This window comes from Protopterus annectens, chromosome 7.part1 (genome assembly GCF_019279795.1).
Source record: "Protopterus annectens isolate FY-2018-M chromosome 7.part1, PAN1.0, whole genome shotgun sequence".
Taxonomy (NCBI): Eukaryota; Metazoa; Chordata; order Ceratodontiformes; family Protopteridae; genus Protopterus; species Protopterus annectens.
Genome location: NC_056740.1, coordinates 229937931 through 229964625, shown reverse-complemented (window position 1 = coordinate 229964625; position 26695 = coordinate 229937931). Strand labels below are relative to the sequence as shown.

The following is a 26695-nucleotide window of genomic DNA, read 5'->3' as shown; positions in this document are numbered from 1 at the left end:
CTGTATTCAATGCACAGCTCTAAACTCGTCCCTTAAAATAGCATGTTTTTTTAAAAATGCATACTTCGTATCAAACACGATTTAACAGACGCCTTGCAACAAGCTCCAGTGAAACAGGAAATAATCTCAGAAAGTTATGAAAATATTAATAGTGTATAGTAAAATATAAACAATTCTAAACAGCAGAAAGTAAAAATTTTCAATTCACCCGCCCACTAACCAAAACCAAAAACCCAAACAAAATCCCATTGAATACAGCACAGACACGAATATTCAGTAGGAATTCTTAAATTCAGTAACTACTGAATTTCAAATAAAATGCTGATGCAAGCGGGCTGTGCCCCCCCCAAACCCCATGCGAATTAAATATACCAACTCTGGGTTCACACTATAGTGTGGTAATGAGCAGAGTTCCTGTTCTGCTTACCTTGGACTGTCAGCATTTCAAAAGTTCAGTGTTCGGAATGTTGCTAATGAGAAGTTACACTTACGGGAAACGTCAGTCTTCTGGTCTCAGTTTTTTAAAAGTCGGTTATATGGTACTTTGGTCTATTGAAGTAGACCCGTTCTCGGCACCTTCTTACCACACAGCCACATAAGATTTCTTTTTCTGGCCCACACCCCCCATGGCTTGACTCCATTCAGATTCACAAAGTATCAACCACCTTTCCACTCCATAAGGCTAGAAGACGCCTTCTTTTCCCTTCAATAGGATTTTTTCTCCAACAGGTTTTTTTGCCCAATTGGCTTTTGCTTTTTAGATTCCCACCATTTCACCCCCAGACTACACTCTGGCCATTCCCTCCACCAATAGACTCCTCCCATAATCCATGGAATCATTAATACGACACCCTTTTCCTGTCCATCGGACGATAATATTAAAGTGATTGGCCAACATTCTTACTTACCTAATCCCACCTTCTTGCCCGCCAAAAATAGCTAGCTCCTTATTCATTAATTTGGGCCATGAAATATCCTCTCCCCTTACACCCTACATTGGCTGGCTGAAATCCATTCCCTGATTGGATAGGCCTCCCTGACCAATACATTTCACATTTGAAAACTCTCGGGATTATTATATGGTCACCCACCCTACCAATCTCTCAAGTTTCCAAATGCACAGCAGCCAATAACTTCAATGGGCAACTCAGCCAATAAACAGGACCCATAAAGACATCATCCACTTCATTACTGGACAATGAAAACTAGACACAATTGGTCACCGAATTCCTATTCATGGCTATGAAAAAACAGTATTCGTATCCCACTTTCTAGTGCCAGATATTGTAATGTGATATTATGTATTTCCAACAATAATGTTAGAACACAGCAAATTGTTTTTACTCTTTGATTAACCTGACACAGTAATATACAAGGCACATGTTTATTTAATCAAATTCCACTGTTAGTGCTCATCTGCTCCCAATTGATTTCCATAATAAAATTGACAAAAAATGGAACTGTGTCCAGTTCATCTATTATCTTAGAACACCTGCATTTTTACTGATTAAGGATCGAAGGAAGAATTTACTTTTACAATTTTGAAATGGTTATTTTATGATTTATGATCTAGGACAACCCGAACAAGTTGGCTACAAGCAAATATTAAATAAACAAATGTTAAATAAAATAAAATAAATAAATAAATAAATAAATAAATATTTCATCGTTTACTGTTCTTATGTTAAACATGTATCAACAGTGGGTCCTGCTGGACAGAAAATACACATGTATGTCAGGCTGTATTGTTGTAACTACTGAAATGTATATATTTTAACAGAGGTTACTAGAAGGGAAGGGGTAAGCTCAGCCCAGTTAATCTTAAGAAAAATAGTCTGAAATTAAATGACTTGGTTTAGGCCATAAAGTTTTTATCTCACAGGTCTGAATGCAGCCAGAGACAAAATGTCTGTAAAAAGACTTTCTGAATGAAGGGTGGAAGTGGTGGAATTGTTTTATGGCTTCAACATGCCATAACAAAGTTGTATGTATGTATTGCAACACATCTGTGTCAGATCCTGGCTCATTTTCTAGTAAGGGGGCAGTGTAGGAACCACACAGTCAGGTGACCTGATGTGATGTCATTCAGTAGCCAGCAGTGAAATTGCACTTGGATACTAGTGAGAGATGTGATAGAGGCAGTCTGCACTTTATTAGACCTCATCTACTACAACTTGCCTTGTAATATTAAGTTAAGTAGGGAACAGTAATTCTTCAGTCAGTTAGGAAAACAGTGAGATTAGTTAAATGTTTTTTTTCTGTACATGTCGGGTTTTTCCACTGGTGGTGTTTTTTTATATTTCCTGTGACAAACTCTGGTGTTTATTGTAAATGGATATTCATTATTTTCATGTTTTCTATTTTATTACTTATTAACTATATCTATATCATTCATTGTGGCTGGTCTTTTAGAAAATATTTACCCTTTAAGAGTACTTGTATTTATTTAGTGGCACTGTGGTTCCATGCTTCTGAAAGTCTTGCTGCTTGGTTGAACATTACCATTCGTATAAGTTAATTTTACTCTGAGTATATGGGTACCCTGGCATGAGCCTTAGAGTAGCACCAGTTGTGGGGGTGTTCTGGTGGCACTTTATCTTCCTTATAGTCTGGGTGGAGGTAGCTGTGCCAGCATTTCCCAGGTGTGTGTGTGTGTGTGTATGTATGTGTGTGTATATGTGTATGTGTGTGTATATGTGTATGTGTGTGTATATGTGTGTATGTGCGTATGTGCGTGTATATATGTGTGTGTGTATATATATGTGTGTGTATATGTGTGTGTATGTGTGTACGTGTGTGTACGTGTGTGTGTGTATATGTGTGTGGAAATCAAATGTCAGTGTGTGTGTATCATCTACTCTGAACAGAGACACAGAGCACTGATTTCACAAAGAGGGTAGTGGAGGACGTGGCTTGGAACACCCACCTAAGGACTCAACTCTATAGCTGTGTCAGTGGGGAGTCTTCTTTAGGGCCTGGAGAGAAAGTCCAGCCCCAGGACTAGAGTGTACATTCCCTGTGTGGTCTTATAGGACAATGGGATTCTGTTATTAAATGCTCAATTTCTCTGCCTTTTTTCTCCCTATTTACTGTCCCTGCTGTAAATAAACAAAAATACAGTATTTAAAATATTTTAAATTGACTGTTTCTCTCCACTAGAACAGCACTTTACTGTACTGTGGTGTTTTCACTTTCAAAAAACTTTTGTCCCACCCTTGATGCAGTCTCCAATTCACTGAGGTAGTTATCTGGCCATTTGCCTCCCCAAACTGACATCACCACTACCGTCCTAAAAACCCACCCATGCTGTGATGTCACAACTCCCTGGTCCTTCCCCTACCTGCATAGAAAGTAAAGGCTAGAACAAGGAAACCGTACACAAGTCACGTCTCCTGCTGTGTGCTGTGAATCACAGCAGGTAACAGATCAAATTACCCTTAGCACTTTGACAACTAGGGAATTAGGTGTGAAAAGGGATGAGAGATGAGTCAAACTAGTACAATTCAGGCTTCTCAAAAGACTTCAGTTTAGTCATTCTAAAAACCAGCAGCAGTAAAAAGCACTTTGAAAGTCTGTTCTGTGGCATTTGCACAGTTTGTGTTTTAAGTAGTCACTGAATGGCATGAAATGTTACTTAAAACTGACTGAAAGACAGCAGTGTATGCATGTAAAATCCAAAAGTCAAATAAAACACAAAGATGACCAAATGCCCTTCTGTAGGCACAATAATCCAAAATCTAAAAAAATAGTAGGGCTTCCACGGCTTGTAGCATAAAATTTAATGAAGTGCAACACAGGATAATTGCTTTCAGAAACAATCCCTTCATCAGATCCAACACAATGAAATACAAACTCTGAAGGCACACATTTAAAGCTGAAAAGCACCAATAATCTCATGAGAACAATTAAAACCAATAAAATAATTAGCTTGAGTGCATTAAACAATCACTAAAAGGCAATCTACAATTAAATACATTTTGAAATCTGCCCCATACTAGCAAATTAAAAATGCCCGCGGTGGTGGTGCTGCGGTATCGTTGTCGCCTCACAGTAAGACACTGTCCGGTTTGATTCTCAGCTAGAGCGTCTTCTGCGTGGACACATGCATGAGTGGGCGTACCTTCGTTGAAGGTTGTGCATCAGGGCTGGTAACTAGGCATGTAAAAATCAACTACCAATCATTAGCGGACCAGAGTTCCGCTGTGGCGACCCCTAACTGGGAAAGGCCGAAAGACACAACAACATAAACACAACAAACACACAAAAACATATTCAGAGGCTCTAAATAAAAATCTGCCTATGCAGCAGAGACCTCCAAAGCAGACACCCAAGCAACCGCTACCCGGTGAGCTGCCTGTCGGGCACTAGGATCCGTCACATAACACAAGCACTCAAGTCACTCCAAGGCAAGTACAAATATGACTCAGTCATTGTCCATGCTGGTGTGAATGACCTGAGACGTACCTCCCTGGACTACATGAAGAGACAGAGGAGCTCCCTGAGCATGTAGCCCAGGCCGGTATGACCCTGACCTTGAGTAGCATCTTACCCTCACTAAGAATGATGCCACAATATGAAGACAAGATGATCAATTTCAACAATTGGCTTAAGTATTGGTGTCATTCAAAGGGGATCCAATGCCTGTCAGCCTGGGATGACATGCTCGACAAGCCATGATGCTTCGCTAGGGACAGCTTGTACCTATCACCCCTGGGCTTTTGGATATTGGCAAAGGCTCTTGCTACCCCCATAGTGCCTTTTTTAGGCAAGGCTCAAAAGACAATCCCACCTCCATAGGTATCACAAGGGATAAGAAACTAAGTAGTGCTACTCAACGCCAGAAGTCTAAACCTCAAGATGCATGCACTCGAAACTCTCCTTAGCATGGAGAACATCGATATCTGTGCACTAACAGAAACCTGGTTCAAGGCTCCTGAGAGTACCCCAGCACTACCAGGTTGTACCTCATACCATGCTTTTCAGCCCCAAAACTTAGACCGAACCACAAAAGGAGGGGGAATATCAATATTCGTCAAAGATACCCACACCTCCAGGTTGGTTGCACAGCACGAAGCATTAGAGACTATCCATGTGCAACTAACAGTGGGTAAAACTGCCTTCCAGTTTATAGCCTGCTACAGACCACCCTCCCAAACCCAGGAACTCCACTCAGCCTTCCTGAGAACACTGGAAAATATGAAGGTCTCTCTAAACGCCATTATATTGGGTGACTTCAACTACCCAAACAGACTGGGAGCATTACTCTAGCTCCAACACCCTAGCCCAAAGGTTCCTAGAATTTATAAACTCAAATGCTGTGGAACAACTTGTTGCCACTCCCACAAGAGGGGAAAACATACTGGACCTGATCATCACCAAAATGGGGACTCTATGCTTCAGCAAGACAAACAACGTTCTCAGTAGAAAAAACACTTTAATGTGAGGAGCAAAGCTTTCGGATAAAATCCTTTATCAATACTGAAAATACAAATGCAAATGCAGAGTATATATAGGTCTAAAAAAGTCATATGACCGGCAGCCAAGAAGTCACATGACCCAAACATTAAAAGAAAACATGTAGAAATAAATAAATATGCAAAGCTAAAAAATGCAACAGCATAATGCATACATGAAAACAAAAAACATTTAAAAAAGGAAGAATGTATATTTTTTAAAAAAGGAAGAATGTATATTTTTTAAAAAAGCAAAGTTTTAACCTAAAAATCACATGTACAATCTTATACATAAAGAGAAAATCTCATAATCTAGATCTACTCATTCTGACCAAAATAGGTTTAAGGCTGACAGTACTATTCAAACCAGGGGGCGAGTCACCCATCAATCTAATTATCCAGTTGTATTCTTTAATTTCTAATTTGTTATTGATATCACCACCTCTGGGTGAGGGTGAAACATGGTCTATAGCTTTAAATTTAAATACATGCTGTTCACCAAAACATAGCCTGTGTTTATATAAAGCATTAGTGTCCACACATCTTCGGATTTCAGACTTGTGTTCTGTGATCCTATCTAAGTTTACGCGTGGTTTTACCCACATAGAAAGAGTTGCATAATACACAGGTAGCAAGGTAAACCACGTGGGTGGTGACACAAGTAGCAGTTACATTGAACCTAAACAGCCTCTTCCTGACTGGGTGTTCAAAGATACCTAAATGTTCATCATCAATGTCATCACAGCACGAGCAGTTATAACATTTTCGTGTGCCCATAATGCTGGATGGATGTGTTGTGATATTTGTAGGAAAATCTTTGTAACAGAGGACACTCTTGAGGGTTCTCATGTTACGATATGCAAAAATGGGACATTGCCCAGCATTGCTTTTAACTCTTCAGATGCCATCAAGATTAGCCAATTCTTATGGATAATACGTTTAATACATGGTGTTTTTGTACTAAACGAAGTAATGTATCTTACTTTCATCTCATTCTGGATGGACACATTGGGCAAGCCAACAGCTTGTGTTTCTATGGTGTCATTTAACATAACAGGGGCCACCCTCGACTTTCTTTCCTCTAGCACATTTAGTTTCTCATTATTTAAGGTAGTAGCATCATAACCACTGTTAGTGAAATCAGCTATCATCTCATTCAACTGTTTGGAGAAGCTAGGATCTTCCGTGTTAAACCTACTGGCTCTATAAAATTGAGACCTGACAGTACCTCTAAAAACATGTGGCGCATGCATACTACCTTGCATGAGTGTACCTTCCTGCACAGACTTCTTTTCTATGGAGGCTTGTTCTAAGTGTACCACCGTCAAGACTCAAGTTGATATCTAAAAAATTAATAGTAATTTCAGATGAACACATTTTGAACTTCAAAAAAGATGAGATTGAATTGATGTACAGCATAAAATCATTCAAATCCTGTAACGTGCCCCCCCAAATCAAAAAACAGTCGTCCACAAATCGTTGAAAGAACTTTACATTATCTTTATATGGATTCAAACCACTAAATAAATGTTTCCTTTCCCACTGGTATAAAACTAGGTTGGCATGACTCTGCTTCAGAACAGAAGTGTATCCCTCACTGGTAAGATCAGACCATAAACTAATCTCACTGGATATTCACATCCCGACCCCACCCCCTGCCCAGAAAACCACAGTGAAAAACTTCTCTAAAGCAAATTTCACACTCCTCAAAACTGAGGTGGAATCCTTCAAAGCCCCCGGGCCTGTGGAAAATATGGCCCAGAATGCAGAATCCTTTATAAACGCATTCTATGAACACCTTCAGGAATGCATGGATCATGCAATCCCAAATAAAACCAAGACCCAGTCCTCTAAAGGCAGACGTCCTGTCTGGTGGACCCCAGCCATAAACAAACTATACAATAGAAGGAGGAAGCTACTACATGATAGAGCAAAATCCCCAAAAGGGAAGGCATCTCTGATCAGTATTAGCAAAAAACTACGGGCACTCATAAAATCGTCTAAGGCCAGCTTCGAGAGAAAAATTGCACAGGACACTAAGGATAATCACAAGGCTTTCTTTAGTTATGTTAGGAACCCGGGTGGGAATTCCCAGATATGCTCAGAATTAGTCCAAAATGACAAAAAATACACCGAACCCACAGACATTGCCAACATCCTAGCTAACCGGTTCAGCGCAAAATCCCCCCCCCCACCAAAAGGGCAAATATCTATCCCAGCAGAGTGCTGCCCCCCTGACATCTCAGATGCTCAGGTAAGAACCGCCCTCTCCAAAGCAAAAAACACAGCATCAATGGGACCAGATGGTGTCCCCGGGCTGCGTCCTACATGAACTCCAAGAAGAGCTAAACCCAAATATAAAACTACTGTTCAATCTCAGCCTTACTACAGGATATGTACCCAAAGAGTGGCGTACAGCAACAGTGGTCCCTCTCCACAAAGGTGGTGCCTCAACGGATCCTGGAAACTATCGCCCCATAAGCCTGACTAGCTTGGTCTGCAAAGCTATGGAAAAGATCATCATGGACCTTATAAATAAAGATATTGGGGACCTACAGACACTGGATCCTACCCAGTTCGGCTTTGTTAAGGGCAGATCCTGCCTCTTAAACCTGGTCGATTTCTTTGAAACAGTCACCAAGGCCATTGACGAGGGGAAGGTGGTCCACACAGCCTACCTGGAACTCGCAAAAGCCTTCGATACAATACCCCACTCGGGCATTATAGATAAGCTCACCAGCTTAAATATAAATCCCTATGTCACTAGATGGGTTGCAAACTGGCTCAAGGATAGAACCCACATGGTTAGAATTGCTGGAGCCATGTCAGACTCCAAACCAGTTACAAGTGGCATCCCACAAGGCTCAGTCCTGGGACCTCTCTTGTTTGGTATATATTTCTCAGAGGTACAGGCCAACATGGAAGGACTATGGCTGACCAAGTTCGCAGATGACTGAAAACTGGGCGCCATAATCGACTCTCCAGCCGACACAAGCATCCTCCAAAAGGGCCTCATAGAATCAGACAACTGGTGCCAGAGCCATGGCCTCAAGCTAAACACCAAAAAGTGTATAGTCATCCCGTTTGGCAAAAACAAAGTGCCCACAAATTACCACATAAGTGGTAATCCACTAAGTACGGAAGAAGTAATTAGGGACCTGGGGACCCAAGTTGATAGCAATCTCTCATTTGACAACCACGTGGCCAAAGTGGTTAGAAAAACATTTTATATAGCCCACCTAATCATGAAGGGATTCACATCTAGATGAGGGGAGGTCATCGTGCCTCTTTACTCATCCCTCATCAGGCCCATAATTGAATACAATGCCCCTTTTGGGATGTACCTTACCAGACACCTGCAGCAACTGGAAAGACCCCAAAAGTACCTCACCAAGAGGATCAAAGGGCTCAAACAGATGCCATATCCTGCCTGGTTAAAGAAACTCCAGCTCTACTCAGTGGCATACCACCTGCTCAGAGGCGATCTGTGCCTGACGTATAAAGCCATGTCCAACCCGAAATTAATGGACATGCTGCACCTCAGAAAATCCAAATCCCATCGAGCTACGCGCTCGAGAGACTTGAACCTCAGCACTGAAATAAATAGGACATGCTGGAGGGACAGATTCATAACCCAGAGGCTCCCTTCACTCTGGAATAAAATCCCAGTCCAGGTTAGGCAGGGTCCCTCATTGACTCTCTTCAAAAGGAATCTTGATGAGTGAATGGGGGATCGTAGGTTTACCCCGGGTATCACTTCTGGGTCACTGTTAGATAGAGGCACAGTATACCAACCTCGAAAAAGGGCATAGCAAAATTAATTTAAAATGGGTGGCGAAAGCCAAACTTACTCTGGCTAGGCTTATAAATGCCTTAGGGCAGATAGCCTAGTATGAACCGATGAACCTATGAACAACTATAAAATTAAAAAAGTACAGCTCTATAGCATAGCAAAGAACAGTACTAACATATCAAAGAGAGTCTTGCATCATCTAAAAACAGTAGGCATTAAACATCCTACCAACAAATAGCTAATAAAACTATTCATTAAACCGGAAACATACCTGCAAAATAAAACACAGGTTTAAGAGGTAGCTGTTAACATAAGAAAACACTAGACTATACCATTGTGTCATAGTCTGCAAGCTTTCAGAATAGGTTTCAAAGGGATGTAACCATTCAGACCAGGAGGGATATCAGCTCGCAGATCAGCTATCCAATTAGTCTTTTTCATCTCTGTAATATTCCTGATGTCACCCCCCCCAATAGTAGGCTTAATACTATCACCATAAAAAAACCTTACAATCTACAAATTCCTTAACATGCTGGAATAACGCACTGCTCTCCAGTCCATTCCTAATGGCACCAGCATGTTGTAAAATGCGCTGTTTCAGCATCTGATTAGTCTTGCCAACATAAAATTAGGAACAGTGATCACAGCTGGCTATATAGACCACGTTCTTACTGTTTCAAGAAGCATATATCTTTATAACAATACCGTTTATTAGTAACAGGATGTATAAAGATATTAGAGCTTTTAATAAATGTACAAGCTTTTTACCTCTTGCAAGAATATGTGCCTTTCATGGTACGCTCTTAAAAACTGATCGTTAACAATATTAGGAAAAATATGAGGGGGGTGCATGCTGCCCCTATGCAGCAATGCATTTTTCCAGCATGACTTACGAAATAATGCTTCCCATATGTATCAAGTTTTAATAAAACATTCAAGAACTCTTTTTGGTGAGAGGAGGTATGAACTGTAAATCTCAGAAATTTTGTAGAGATTAAGAGCATCCAGCCACGGTACATTGACAGAACAAAGTTAGAAAATTATACGAAGCGGAATATGCATAAAATACAGTTCAGTCATGCATATACTATATAGACATATACTCATGTACGTTTAAAATATATACATATACAATGCCATGTTATGAGACTGCAATTATGTTTCCTGCTCAGGGTATCCATACTCAGATGCATAGGAAAGCCTACTTTCTGCAATGTGTTGTTTTTTTTTCTTTTGCCTCTATTTTTTGCTTGAAACTCTACAGCCACCCCAGTGCCACCACACCCTCCTTGTCCAATGCTGAGTGCACAGTTTCCTCCTTCCACCCCTGGACTTTCTACAATTCAGAGCTGGGGGTGGCATGAATCTTGAGGGTTTCCTGGTGAGGGGGGCATGATGTTGACTGCTTCTGCTAGGTGGAATTAACTAATAACATTATTAAATCAGCTACCCTCGTTTTCCCACTCCCCTGCAACTGATTATTCCACCCAATATTCCAGTCTATGGACCATGCCTTCATTTAGGAAGCACCTAGATGAACATTCCTCCAAAGGTTGGACACACCCATCCCTCCCTGCCAGTGTCTCAGATGCTTCTAGAATGCTTTTTAATATTTTAGCACGGTTTTACATGAAGCTCATGAAATAACTGTTTTGAATGAAAAATAAAAAGCAAAACAGTGCCATATGCCTAACCATTCATTTACAGCCATTTCCAAGTATTGCAGACACCCAAGATGTACAGTATATTTTCTCTTATTTTCATTCATTTCCTGCTCATTCTTGCCAGGTGTGACCCATTCCCCCAAAAGAGTCTGCAGCACATAGCACGGAGCAATATTTTTGAATGTCATTTTCTTGTGGTAAAATGACAAGGACAGAATACAAGCATGACAACTTTGGTCAGGTGGGTTACGTTTACTTTTCAGAAGGCTGCCCAAAAAAACTGTACTCCATGTTTAATGTCATCTCCAGGATCTGCAACTTGTGTATACTTAATGTTCATTTTCAACATATATCTTTACAAATATTAGCCCTATACATGCATAGGTTCACATGTAAGAAATGAAGTTGAATTTTTACTTAGTTAATACATTACCCTTAATCTTAACTCCCTGCGCTCCTCAAATACACTACGTATCTCCTCCAGCAAATCCAACAACAGGGCAGGCGATGCTCTCTTCTCTAATGTAGTTGGGAAAAAAATGGAACCTTCTTCCTCCTGATCTTACCTCTATTTCCTCTCTAACTAACTTCAAACCAAAACTTAAAATATACCTAAAAAAACACTGGCTTTGCCCTAGTTGTAATCCTGACTAACTTCTGCCTTCAGCAATTTATGTTAGACCCACTTTTTTTCTTTTATCTTTCACCTTCAGACTTCAAAGTCGGTGAAATCCTTAATAAACACAGTCTTTCGAATTTTATTAGATAATTAGATTTCTCAAAGTCTACTCTTGCTTTTATTTTTTTCCTCACAATATATGAACAAAGATCTTTTTTATAATATTATAACTCCTAGTTCTTTTTTTCGGTTTCTTTTTTTCTTTGCCTTGCTTTCTACTTATCAAGGTTGGAATACTGTTAAAAATGTCCTTAGATTTCTTTTATTTTTGTCAATGTTATGCTTAGATGTTTAAGTTAGTATTAACAATTTGTACAAATTGGAGCTTATCTCCCCGGGCCTCTACTGAAAATGGATATTCATCCAGTTGGACTAGCCCGGTTAACAAATGTAAAATAATAAAATAAAAAAAAAATTACTCTGTATTATGTTTTGTAATACAGAACTATAATCATATTATGTCAATATCGAGCTTTTCTCCCCAAGCCACTGTTGAAAATAGTATATTATCCCAGTCAGTCCCACAGTAAACAAATATCAAATAAATAAAAAAAATACTCCTGTTTTGCTGTGCATAGTAATTACATCATTTCCATATATTGACAAGTTGTGAGAAAAGAGTACATACTATGGTCCAATAACTACATCCCTAAAACCTGCTGCTGGAAAATTCATAGTTCTGCATTCAGCACCAGAAAGGATAAAAAAGCAGAGTCCTGAAACATATATAGAAGCAAAAATGTGTTACCAGAGAATCCAGCTGCATTTACTTTCCAGTCCGGTGCCTTCAAATGTGCAGGTCTTGAAGTCTTTATTATCAAATGCTGAACATCTCTCCAAGTAAGTAAGGGGCTTTAAAGAAATAAAAAAAAGTTAACAGCAAACCTCAAGTAGAAACAACTGAGTTCAGGATTTTCCTACTGTAGCATTTCCAATAAAATACAAAGCATGTTTAGCATGTTTATAATTGTTTTTATCACAAACTGGAATGTCTTATCTGGCTAAATATAGCACACAGATATATTTGAAGAGACTGTGTCTGCAAGCTTTAGTTAATGCTTTTATCAAACTTAACAAAAGCAAACTATATATACAGAATATACAAGCTTTACCAATACCAATCGCTACTGTACATCACATTGTATGTTCTCTTAAATCAACAGTCTACAGTCTATCAAGAATGAAGAACTTGTGCACCACCAAATGAACATGAGTACAAAATAGCTGACAGCTAGTGATAAGCAAATGGACAGAATGTCAGGTGTATATCTAATTCCTTCAATGGAGTGTGCAGAGATTCCACAAAAGGGAAAAAAGCACAGGGAAAGGCACATCTGTCAAGAAAGAAATAGGCCACACACTGTGGCAGCTGAATGCTCTCCTTATAAGACTGAACTACATGTATGCAAGCTCATGATTTTATACATGTTTAGCTAGAAATCTTAGACTATGCATGACTCATTTTCAGAGGGGTGCAGAGAAATGCTGCATAGAAATAATGGCGTAAAATTAATTTCCCAATAACTGCTTTATCTTCAAGACTGTTGAGGGGGGGGTCAGTGTTATTCTGGCACTCAATGGGCAAAAGGCAAGGCACTAATCCTGGACTGAGCACTTGTCCATTATAGAACGTACATATGTCTGCAAAAGTAATATATGGACCTACGTCAGTCTTAGAAATGTCATTTCTACTACAGCATGTCTTTGTGATTCAAGAGGAAACCACCACACCCAACAAAAACATACACAGACAAAACAAGGGCATACAGACTCAAAAAATGTACTTCAGCTAGGAAGCACACTGCACATCCAAATGGTGTTAAAAAGCAACTGCTGCCACACTGTGCCAGCCATACATTAAATATGGCAGAAAGAATATATTTGCACACAAACTTACAGGATAAGTTAAGAACAATAACTGAAACAGACATGCTCTGAGACAGCAAGCTTAGATTAATAATGCTGCATAGCCTTAACTACACTTGGATTAATTTAACAACTTGTAAACTGTTCTTTCTGGAATAAATGCTAAATAAGAGTGTCCAACACAGCAAGCTACTGGGAGACTAATGTACTTAAACAGGATACCCTTCTAAAGCAATGTGCTATTACAGATAAAAAAAAAATGTAAGGATGCCGGCGGAGAGAGTAAATGAAATACAGGAAGAGGGATAAGGAGGGCAACATGGGGAACACAGTGCATTTGGAACCCTTCGTGTTAATTTAATTGGTAGATTACTTCATCAGTTTGACTCTACAAATTAGAACAAGGCATGCGTTAAAAAAAAAAATTGTGCACACTAAGAACCTTAAGGAGAAGTATGCCTGCCGACTAAAAAGTGTCATGTGGAATTATAATTCTGAAGCAGGGACCAAATAGCTGGATTTCAACACAAGCTGGCTACCCAGGTGCATTAAAACCAAGACTTATTCACCTAATGTAAAAGTAAACTAGCTTTTCAGCCAATGCACTCATAGGTTCATAGGTGTGTATTGGGCTAATGGCCCTGTAGCCTTTACAAGCCAAGCACAAAAAAAAAATTGCCCAGGCACCATGCCACCTGAATTTAAGCTCACAGTGCCCACTCGTCAAGATTTCTCTTCAAGAGGGCCAGTGAGGTGCTCTCCTTGACATGAATGGAAAGCCTATTCCAGAGTATGGGCAGTCTTTAAAAGATGAACTTGTCCCTCCAGCATGTTCTGTTAATTGTGGTAATGAGGTTGTGATCTCTAGAGCGTGTGGCACAGGGGGGAATTGGGATTTCTTTAGGTGCAGCATTTCAAGTAGGGCTGGGTCGGGCATGGCTTTGTAAGTCAAGCAGAGATTACCTCTAAGTAGATAAGAGACTGAGAACAGCTGAAGTTTCTCAAGCCTGCCCATGTAGGACATGTGTTTAAGGTCTAGGATTCTTTTTGTGAGGTACTTTTGTGGTCTCTCCAGTTGTTGTAGTTGTCTGGTCAGGTACATGCCAAACAGGGCATTATATTCGATGACTGGTATCTTATAACTCATTACAGAATTTACAAATGAAGTACAACCTGAGAAAGAACAGCAAATTAGAAGTTGATTACTAATTATGCATAAAGTCTTAAACACACCAACTAAGTTTTCCATAATTACAAATAATTATTTTACATTCAGTTCAAAATACTGTGTAATTAATTGTGTACTGCATATTATACTGATCAGACCACCTGAAAAGTTCAGGCAAAAATTCAAGAGCATGTTTGTGAGCCACTGTTGAAAAGTGGTTCAATTGCCCAGTCATACTATCCTAGTCAACAAATGTAAAATAAATCTAAATAATTCAGCCTCTGCAAGCCCCCTGCAACTCATTTTAAAAAGGCATGCAGTCAAAATTTTGAACATTTAAAATACTTTATAAGCACTGCTGTCATACTAATAATGTTTCTGATACTAGGAACCATGGTTTATCTATGCCATACTCCAACCAAATGGCCTCAACAATTCATTTAGCTTTTATGGATAACTAATCAGTAATTTATTCTTCTCAATGGATGTTTATTTCTCACTTTCTTGTATTTACATTTGTGCATTCTGTAACAGATTATGGCTTTGTGAAAGCATTAATTGAAACACTAGTTTGTTTGCATTATGTAAATTAATGTTTTCAATGTTTTTGGGCAAGCATGTGTTGCAGTATTTTTGGAAGGTTTTTTGGGTGAATTGCAATGCATAACTGAAGACATTCATTTATGAGACAAAAAATGGTATGGGGGCCAGGCTCCATTGTAGCAAATTTATATATTGGGTAAATTAAAGCATTTGCAGGGCTCTCAGAAGTATGTTGGTTTGTCTTGGAAGTCCTGTAGCAAACTTATGAATGTTATTACAACTTTACTCAAAGAATGAAACATGGGAGGAGTGCATAATGGCAAGAAAACAAAGGAAACTTGGGAGGAGGAATGTTTTTGGCTGTATTAGTTCTAGCATAATTGGTCATGGACTGCCTAAACACATGCTGGAGGCCAAGTTTTTGATTACTATCAAGAGCAAGTGATTTTACATGTTGACCAAAGCTTAGTTTATTTTCATGAATAATGATCAAAAGCATCATGGCATTTGATCAGCTAGTAAATTACCGTGTTCTGGAACAAATGAAATAAGTCAATGTCCCATATCACTAAATTTCACAATTAAAAAAAAAGTTTTTGGAGGGATGCAAGTCCCTCTGTACTCCTCATGCCCATATAACCCTTTATATATACTAATTCTGAAATCACTCATGGGGGAGGGCTTCCTTATCCTCATAATTAACCCTGAACTTAGTCTGTGAAATGGGATTTTATGCTTCCGTTTCAACAAGGAAAATAATTTGGGTCAGAACATGACCCCAAGAATATTAAAATATGTAAAACATCTAAACATATGGTGTTCAGCTTGCATTATGGTCTTGAAATACAGGGACATACAGAAAAACTGAAAAACACTGCTTTTGTTTTTGCTGTGTTCAAACTCCAGAGTTATGTAGCCAGTTTTGAAATTGTGTGAATCTGGCTTGAAGTTTAGAGTTGCCCTTGATCTTTAAAAAGTTGAATAAACCTAAGTACTCTTCTCAGTACCTCATTCACAGATAAAGGGGAGGGGTGAAGGACCAAGTCCTGTGGTATGTCAACAGGAACCAGAAAAGGGTGTGGGTACCAATATCTCAAAGTACAGTTAAGGAATCTATCTTGTAAGTAGCTGGAAAACCACTGGATGGCAGATTGGATAAATCCATGGGTGGAAATATCATGCAGAAGGACTGAAGAATTACCAGTAGTAAATGTCTTGGATAAGTGAAGTCAAGAAACATGGTTCTAACAGATCAACCAGAATTAGTGTGATCTTCAACAAAACTGCTAAACGCTATAAGGAATATTCAGTACTGTGATCAAAATGAAAAGTGCAAAGACTATAATATAATTTGAAGGTTAATTTAAACAAACCATATATGCACATGTATACATTTTTCTAAATTCCTGTAAAGTGGAGATAATGTAACAAGTGGTTAAAAATGACAACAGAAGAATGGTCTGCCACTGAGATTTTCCAAAGTGCAAAACAATACCCTCATAGAAATGAGCAACAGAAAATCAAAAGACTACAGTATCTGCAGACAGCTTTACATATTCTCAGTGAAGCATATATGCAAGCAAGAAAGGATAGCTCGACTTTTTAGGTTTCTCCAAACAAGGCATTGAGGGACAGGAGAGAAATAAAGATGAAGCAGTGACTGGCTGTTGTGACAAAGTCTTCAAGGCCAAAGCCATATACAGAAGAAATCACAAAAATTATTTGCTTTCTTAGAAGAGGGCGATTGAGGTGTGGAAATATGATCTTTTGTCTTACTGGGATTCAGAAAACCAGATATATTCCATAAATGAAGTAATGAAGCCCAACTGCAAAAAGAAATGCTGCACCAAAGCCAAAAAATGGTATTTTAGTAAGCCAAACTGTAAGCGCTTTCCTTTCCAATATTACAGAAAGATAATCAGACAAATACACTACCTCTCATACTTTAAATACCATGAAATGCTAAACCTCACTTCCTTAAGAGGGTGGCACCCAAGTGTAAAACATGTTATACAACATTTTGTGCAATATCTCATTTCCTACAGAAGGTGGCGCCAAAATACAAAACATTTTATACAACTTAGACTTCATACTAAGTAAAATCCTAATGCATGTTATAATCTTAAATTCTAAAAGCATAAACATACATAAATATTAATGCCAATAATAAAATTGCATTAATTAAATTATATACTAAAAAGGTACATATTTTATGATAAAAATCAAACAGTACCTGCTTTTAACTTTAAAATGGTTTTGATCGATACGCACTCATTACGCCCTGGGGGGGGGGGGTGGCATTTAAGAAAACTTGCCAACACAGTTCCCTTTTCTCCACTAATGTCTCCCAGTCAACCGCTCTATCTAATGCACCCACTTTTTCCAAAATAAATACAAATTTCTTATAACCAGGACACACAATGGAATGTTTATAAAATGCGTTACTTGTATTTTTGCTCTTAATAGCATAAAGGTGCAGGTAAATTCTCATACACAAGGGGCCATTAGTTTCCCAATATAAAAAGCAGAACAAGTGGCTCGAAAACTAATATAAACAACTCCCTTAGTATTAGTCATATTTACCTTTAACAGTAAGCAAATATGGGCAACCTTGAACAGGGAAACTACTAACCTCCAGGATATACCTGCATCGTCAGCAAGCCCCACTGTGTACAAACTACTAACCTCCAGGATATACCTGCATTGTTGGCAAGCCCCACATTTTTTCATTCCACAACCAACAGTGTGACCATTCATTTGTTGCTTGTTGGTATCAAAAATGCACTTAAATTGTTGTTGTTTTTGTAAACAAATTTAGGTTCAGGATCCAGCCTACCTATAAGTCCCAATGATCCAAAAACAGTTGCCGATTGTTTCTTAATCAAATCCTGTAATAAATAAATAGCTTGACTGTACTGCAAAACAAATACTTGTGATGAATTGTGATGGTCATATCGAGCATTATTTCCTTGGCCGTCAAGATTAATAGAATTGGCATCCACATCATTGTTACATAAAAGGGGCTTGTATCTAACACCCCTATTTTCCATAACAATCACTGATGCTGTCCAAAAAATTTTTAGGGTAACCCCTTTCGAGGAACATACTAACCAGTTTTTCAACTTCTACTTTAAGCACTTCATCATATGAAACCAATCTACATAGCCTAATTAACTGACGTTTTACTAAATTTTCTTTTGCCAGATCTGATGCTGGCTAGAAAAGTGCAAGTAGGCATCAGAAAAAACTTGGTTTCTTATATATATTAGATTCATATCTGAAATTCTCCAAATTCTTATAAAGAGTCACATCCAAAAAAATCTATTTAATTATCCAAACCAAAAACAAATTGGAACAAAGGAAACAGCACTTGAATGGCAAATAAATAGATTTAATAAATGATGTAAAGCGCTTTTCGTTTGTGTAACATGCACAAACTTCTTCAAATAGCTACAAATAGCATACAAACAGGTGCCAATACAATGAAGCAATCAAATAGTAAAATACTAATTGACATTTAAAGAAATAGTCATCAAATAAACCCACCTACGGTTCAAACTATTATACACATTACACCTCCTACTTACAAACAAAAAACTAACTATACCTTAATATCAATAAAAGAAATTGTTAAAAGCTAGAAAATAAGAGCTAAACATTAATAAAATCTAGCAAGTTCATCTTGCTAAACTTTTAATCTTTAAAATGCTGCTGATAGAGCAGTTTTCATTTATTCCAGGAGTGTTGTACGCATTCAGTCTAATCTATCAAATGAGTTCAAGCTCTTCCAATTTTAAGCCAGTTGGGCCTCCCCTTTTATTCTGAGTAATCTGATCTATCACCATAAACTTAAAGTTGTGGTCTGGGTGACAGGAAACATGTTTGGTCACAGCAGTTTCATGTTTATTTTTTTTTAATTGCATAGATGTGTTCATAAATACGATCACAGAGTCGTCTCTCCATCTTGCCAACGTAAAATGCGGAGCAACACTGACACTGGGCTAAATAAATGATCATCTTAGTGTTGCAATTAACTCTATGCTTCAAACGGTAAATTTGGTTTTCCACTTTGAATCTATTAGATTCCATGACATATTTGCAGTAATTTTTTGCACGACTCAACAAAACCACAAACTGATAAATACCACTGTTTCAGGTCGCTGCGCCTCTAAAAAGCTCCTAGTCATCCAGAGGTTATATTCAGGGCTCCTAATAATCCAAAAAATGTCTGTAAAGAACGCCAATAAACGAAAATACCAAATAGGAATTTTATTAAGCTTAAAACCAAGCTTTTCGTCGGCGCTCTGCACCAACTTCTTCAGAAAGCAAACTAAAAACAAAGAACAATACATCGGTCCCATTATTTAAGCATCATAGCTCCACTCAAACACTCCCCCTTGTGGACACACCTGAAAATTGCACATCAATGCACTTAAAAAACTTAACCACAGAAAAACTGTGCATCACCATTTGTATAAGATCAACATGACCAGCCCTGAATATTTGTAATCAAACTAATACTCTAAATTTATGCCACCAACATAGCATGTATACAATCTTAAATACCTGGTAGACACTATAAACACACAAGTGGTAAACCCAGGAAAAGTATAGGCGTGTAGCGCCGGTTTTAAAAAAGCCATGTAAATAAATCAAAATGCCATTCAGATGGTAACACAACTCAATGGAAGACTACAGACCATGAGTTGATATAAAATATACAAAATATATCTATGAGTATACCTTGGAAATGTATGCTTAACATTGTTATGTTGTCATCATAACCATCTGATAATAGTAGCAGTATTAGTAGAAAAAAAGTAAGTTATATATTATATATTGGTTGTATATTGTGTGTAGCGGCCGGTACTAGGAGGCTGACGTCCCTTACATAAAAGACTATTCTGATGAACGATCAAACTACACATCCTCCGCTTAAAATAATGGACCACAATGTAACCATTGATAAAGACATTAAAAAATAAAACCGATAATAACAAAGTAGCACTAAACCATTTTAACAATAAAAAAATGAAGAAAGAAACAATCCCCATAAAATAGCTAAACAGGTAGTAATTCCCAAGGGGATTAAATCGGTCTAAGAAGCTTCACCTAACTAGGCTTCTCAGTTTAAGAAAGCAACCAATAGAAAGCATGCTGTTTAGTCCAGGTAGGTGGTAAGCTTCCAATTTGAGTTGCCACATCAACTCCTTGCATTCAAGTCTCAGAGAATCAGGAGCCCCTGTGCCTCCATCACAAAGTTGGTCAATCACCAAAAATGAAAATTCATGACCTGGGTTGTCTAGAATGTGTTTAGCCAGCGCATTGTCTACTTTCCCCTTCTTGATGGCATACAAGTGTTCGTATAACCATTCTTGTAGCTTCCTGTCGGTCTTGCCAACATAGAAGCCAGGGCAAACAGAACACTGGGCCAAATACACCACCCAATTGCTAGCACAATTGAATCTTCCTTGAATAAGAAACTTCTTGTCCTTAATGGAAAAGGCTGTGCTTGCTTTAACATATCTACAGTACCTGCACATTTTATACTTGTACATCCCAGATCTGGGGGAGGTACCAGATATTTTAGACTCCAAAATATTTTTGATGTTAAGGCCCCTTCTGAAAGTGACCTTAGGGTACAATGCCAGCCCAGGTACTCCTGTTGACTCGGTGGTTAATATACACCAATTCTTCCTTATGATGGACACAATGTCAGTTGCGTCCAAGTTGTAAGTAATTACAAAATTATAGTTGAAGTTATCGGACTGACGAGCAGGACAAGGCAAGCCTGATGACCCGCTGTTCAAGTTCCCCAAAATGGGGCTAAAATGACCATTTGCCCTCTTACCTTGCACTTCCAAGCTTAAATCTGTGACGAAATCTGCAGAATACCCTCTACAAACAAACATGTCAGAGATAAACCTGCACTCTTCATAAAATTTTTTATCTTCTGAAATCATGCGGGCCGCTGGAACAAATTGGCCCTTCAAGATAGCCCTCTTTTGGTGGATTGGATGTTCATTATCGAAGTGTAGGTACAAATTTGAAAATGTCAGCTTCCGATGTATATTAGCCATGAAGCGATTCATAGTCCTATCTTTCTCAATTTCTACATCCAAATAGGCTATATTATCAGTTGCAAAATTAGATGTAAATTTCAAGAATTCAGTAGAACCATTAAAAAAAGTCACCAAGGTATTTGCATCATCTTGTGAGCCATTGAGGATGATAAAAATATCGTCCAAGAACCTAGTGTATAACGACACTTTCTCTTGGACTGGGAAATTGCATAAAACGAACACCCTCTCCCAATGGGCCATTACTAAATTCACCACGCTGGCTCCGCGAGGTGATCCCATGGGAACACCAATCAATTGATGGAACCACCGGTTGTTGAATGAGAAAAAGTTGCAAGTGAGAATAATATCCAATAACTCACTAACCAGTGAGATCTCTTCTGTCGGAGCATGATGGAAGCCCAATTCCAATTGAATCCACTCGACTGCCACGAGGTGGGGAATAGATGAATATAGATCAACCACATCGATCGTCAAGAGGCAACTATCAGCACTGAATGGGACAGAACCCACCTTTTCTAGAAAAGCCCAAGAATCTCTTGAAATATGTGGAACAGGATACACGTACTTCTTGAGAATATTGTCCACCACCTTAGCGGCTGCATAGGTTATACTCCCTCTAGCGCTAACTAGTTGCCGCATAGGTGGATCATGTATATTCTTGTGCATCTTGGGGTTCCCAAACAAAACTGGTACCTTAGGTGATACAACAATGATATAATTGTATATATCCACATCAATTAAGCCATTGATGAACATCTCCTCCAAAAATGACCGGACATGGCTCATATTTACATTTAACTCATTCCTAGAGACTTCATGATAGGTATTAGAGGCCAAGATGGCCAATATCTTGTCATTATAGTCGTCCAAGTCCATAGCTACCAATTCACCTCCCTTATCAGGTTGCATCAGTCTAACCGGTGCAGACTTGAGAGCTTCCAACAGGCTCTTCTCCTCTCTGGTGACATTAAATTGGGCTGGTTGCCTTGAATTAAGGAGGTGATGGATATCACGATCGCACAGTTGTTCGAAAACTCCAACGGTTGGTAAAAGAGGTGGGTTGAAAGTGCTAGGTATGTGAAAAAAGTTCTTGGGTCTTTGTGAATTACCCAACAATAATGTCAAATTCAACTTTCTCACAAATAATTTCAGGTCCAAAATCGACCTCCCAACACTAGCCCGACTAGAGGGTACAAAAGATAACCCTTTAGCCAAAATGTCCACCAAAAGTTGGGAAAAAGCAAACTGAGAAAAATTGTAAATTTTGAAATCTTTGCCTGTATTGTAAAGTATCTCCAGTGCTTGAATAGGGGGAGAAGGAATGGCTAAACAGTCGTCCATCAATTCCTCCTCGTTTTGAATTTGTTCCTCGTCATGCGTGCATATAACCTCTGGAATACTAAGAGCTTTTTAGAGGTGCAGCGACCTGCAACGGTGGTATATTTGCAGTAATTACAAGACTGACATTTATACATACCTACAGAACTACTTGGACCCTGCTTCTGTTGTTCAAAAAATGCTTTAAGGTTTTTGGCTTTCCTATAGGTCACTTTTGGTTGATCACCTAGTCTCTGAAACGCACTAGGGACACTCCTAAAGGTTGCCCAGTTTTTACATAAAATCTCAAAGCAATCTCTGCTGTTGATACTATAAGTTGTAATAAACTTGGGCCCTTGAAGTTCCAAGTCTGGGGAAACAGTGCAATCTTGAGACAATGATGTATCTAAACCGTCAATGAACTTTTGGTGTTAATTCTTGAAAATAATTATTTCATGTTTGCACACAATTTCTACCTACAGAAAGTTGGTGTCGCAATGGGCTCCCCATGTGGGGCAAGCATAGCCAACTCAGTTATGGCAAACAGGGAACACTTGTGTGTCTTCAATAATTGTGAATTTAAAGCTAAATTCATCTTCTATACCCGTTACCTTGACAATATTTTTATATTGTTAGATGGTGACAGCATACTTAGTGATAAGGTTGTGGACTATTTTAATAAATCCACACACTTTTTACAGTTCACTTTTACATTTAGTAACATGGCCATAGCTTACTTGGATATAGAGTTAAATAAGAACTTGAGTCTTCAGAATTTCATTGCTAGAATCCATAGGAAGAGTACGTATTCAAACTCTTTCTTACACTACTCAAGTTGTCACCCCCACCATCAGAAACGAGTAGTTGTCAAGGGCCAACTGGTAAGGGCAGCCCGTATCATCACTCTTGACGATTATTTCTATGTTGAATGTTCCTTTTTAAAGAACATGTTTCTTCATCGAGGCTAGCCAGATCAAATGGTCAGGAACATCATCGAAGAGGTCTCACGTAAATGCCTTTGTCATGTTTACAAACCAATTCTGGATGGGGTACACATTCAATATCAACATAATGACGGTTTTACTATTTTACTATTTGATTGCTTCATTGTATTGGCACCTGTTAGTATTTATAAGATGCATGTCATTTGTAACTATTTGTCTGAAGAAGTTTGTGCATGTTACACAAAAGAAAAGCGCTTTACATCATTTATTAAATCTATTTCTTTGCCGTTCAAGTGCTGCTTCCTTTGTTCTGATTTGTTTTTGGTTTGGATTCAACAGTCTGTCTGTGCCTCGGTACATTTATTCAATTATGGTAATGATGAGTGAACTCCAAAAAATCAGTAGTGTGGTTAAAGAAGTCCATGAATTTTTTTAAATCCTCCAAAGTTACTTTCCACAAAATAAAAATGTCACCCAAAAATCTCAAATACAAACCTAACATAGGTGTAAAATGCTGAGTTTAATACAAAAGTAGTTTCCCAAAATCATAGGACCACACTGGCAAAGATGGGGGGCAAAAGCAGCCCCCATCGCAACACCCGTGTTGTTTGTAATATTCCTCTTGGTATACAAAATTATTAGTCAGGATGAGTTCCATAATCCGATAAACAAGACTAATTTCATTGTTGGAAAAGTTAGAGCCTTTATCTAAGGCTTAGTGGAACCAGTCAAACCTTTCATCATGGAGAATAAACGAAAAAAGTCATCTACATCAATGGTCACTGATAAAGCATTAGGCAAAAAAGGACACCCTAAAATCTAATTCAAAAAGTGCCATGAATCTTTTAAGCTGTGACTTTTATTGACAAAGAAAGTTTTTAATTTAATGTTCATAGGTGTGTACTAGGCTAATGGCCCTGGAGTCCTTACAAGCCTAGCCCATAGGATTACCCTGGCATCATGCCACCTGACCTTAGTTCCCTGTGCCTCTGTTGAGTACAGCCACTGGAGTGATCCCCGGGGTGAATTTTCGATTTCCCATCCTCTCATCCAGATTTCTCTTGAAGAGGGCCACAGTGAGGTGCTCTGCTTGACCTGTATGGGAAGTCTATTCCAGAGCATGGGCAGTCTCTGGGTTATGAACCTGTCCCTCTGGCATATTCTGTTGATTGTGGTAATGAGGGTGAGGTCTCCGGAGCATGTGGTGTGGAGGGATTGGGATTTCTTTAGATGTAGCATTTCTAACGGAGCTGGGTCAGACATGGCTTTGTAAGTCAAGCAGAGATTGCCTCTAAGTAGGCGATACAAGACAGAATAGTTGGACTTTTGAGTCTGTCCATACAGGACAAGTATTTAAGGCCTAAGATCCTCTTTGTGAGGTACTTTTGCGGCCTCTCCAGTTGTTGCAGGTGTCTAGTGAGATACATGCCAAATGGAGCATTGCACTTGATGATTGGCCAAATGAAGGAAGAGTAGAGGGAGACAATGACCTCTTTCTTCCTGGATGCAAAACCCTTAGTAATGAGATGTGCCACATAGGACTTTCTGACCACAGTGGCAACATGGTGGTCAAAAGAGAGGTTGCTGTTAACCTGTGTTCCCAGATCTCTTACAACACCTTCTATGTTCAGTGGACTACCATCGATGTGGTAACTCAAGGGAAGTGGGTTTTTCCCAAGGAGGATGACATTTTTTGGCATTGAGCTTAAGGATGTGGTTCTGACACCAGTCGGTGTCCTGAGGGCTTTCTGTAGGATGTCAACATCACTCGGGGAGTTAATAATAGCTCCCAACTTGCAATCGTCTGTGAACTTTGTCAGCCAGAGTCCCTTAGTGTTGGCCTGGACTTCAGAGAAATAGATAGCAAACAGGACAGGACCCAGGACCGAACCCTGTGGGACTCCACTCATGACTGGTCTGCAGTCCGACTTGGAGTCAGCTACTTTCACACTGTGGGTTCTATCTGTGAGCCAGTTTGCAACCCGCCTAGTGATATAGGGGTTGACGCCTAGCTTAGTGAGTTTTTCTACGATTCCTGAGTGGGGAATGGTATCAAAGGCAATGGCCAGATCAAGGTAGGCTGTATGAACCACCTTGCCTTCATCCACAGCTCTGGTGATTGACTCATATAAGTTGACCAAGTTGAGCAGGCATGATCTACCCTTCACAAAACCAAAGTGTATGGGATCTACAGTTTGGAGATTCCCTATATCCTTATTTATTAGGTCCATGATGATGCGTTCCATAGCTTTGTCAACAAATTCTGCCAATGGTTCGGACTTCGAGCCCACTGATGCCACTATAGGTCTTAATGGAGGGTCAGTAACTGACTTATGAATCTTGGGAATACCAAAAATTCCTGGGAGCCTAGGCTTGCAAACAGAAATTCTCTGACATGAAGGAGTAGATCAAATGTAATAAATGTCTTCCAAAATGAGGTCTATACAGTGATGAGCAATGTTCGCCTCATTTTGTGATACCGCAACAAAAAATCTACCATTTTGTAAAAATTCCAGCATTTTTGAGGCGTACAAAATTCTGTCCATGATGACAATGCCCGTTTTGTCTGGTTTCATAATTCGTATACTGGAATCATTGGCAAGTCTATGCATAAGTTCCCTCTCTTCACTTGAAAGGTTGTGAAACTTGTACCTCCTATGATTAGAATGCCATTCCCTGATACTTTTCTCACATAACTGATCAAAAAGATGTATACTTGGGATTAATGGGGGATTGAAGGTACTGGATTTTCACAGTAATGGAATATTAGAACCCTGCTCGTCGGGAGGTAAAATGCATTTAAGGTTCAGTTTTCTAGTGAAAAGTATAAGCTCCATTACCACATCGACCAAATCAGGTTTGTTAGAAGGTACATATCTGAAACCATATTGAAACAATGAACCAAACACAGGAGAAAGAAAAAGTGATGAAAATTTGTAAATTTTACATCCTTGAAATTCATATACATTATCAGGTGCATCAAAGTGGTCATTACCGTCAAATATGTTAGCTAATAATTCTGGGGCTGTTTCCAATGAGAGTTCCAAAAACCTGTGTTTTTTGACCATCCCTGGAGGTAAGGTAACCACCCCCCACTTTCTTAAACCTTTCCTGAATTCGACCTCCAAAGGCCGTTCTGATCATTGTTGGCATTATTTGACCATTATTGGATCGACACCATCATT

At 39.0% G+C, this 26695-nt stretch overlaps 1 protein-coding gene across 1 annotated transcript in view; it reads right to left on the bottom strand.

The window, feature by feature from the left end:
- The window catches only part of PCSK6 (proprotein convertase subtilisin/kexin type 6), a gene marked incomplete in the record, with an annotated part of 1289931 nt that overhangs the window by 631240 nt on the left and 631996 nt on the right, over positions 1-26695 (bottom strand). The window contains 1 exon segment of the mRNA XM_044078680.1: positions 12338-12441. Coding sequence (XP_043934615.1) covers positions 12338-12441 — 104 coding nt within the window.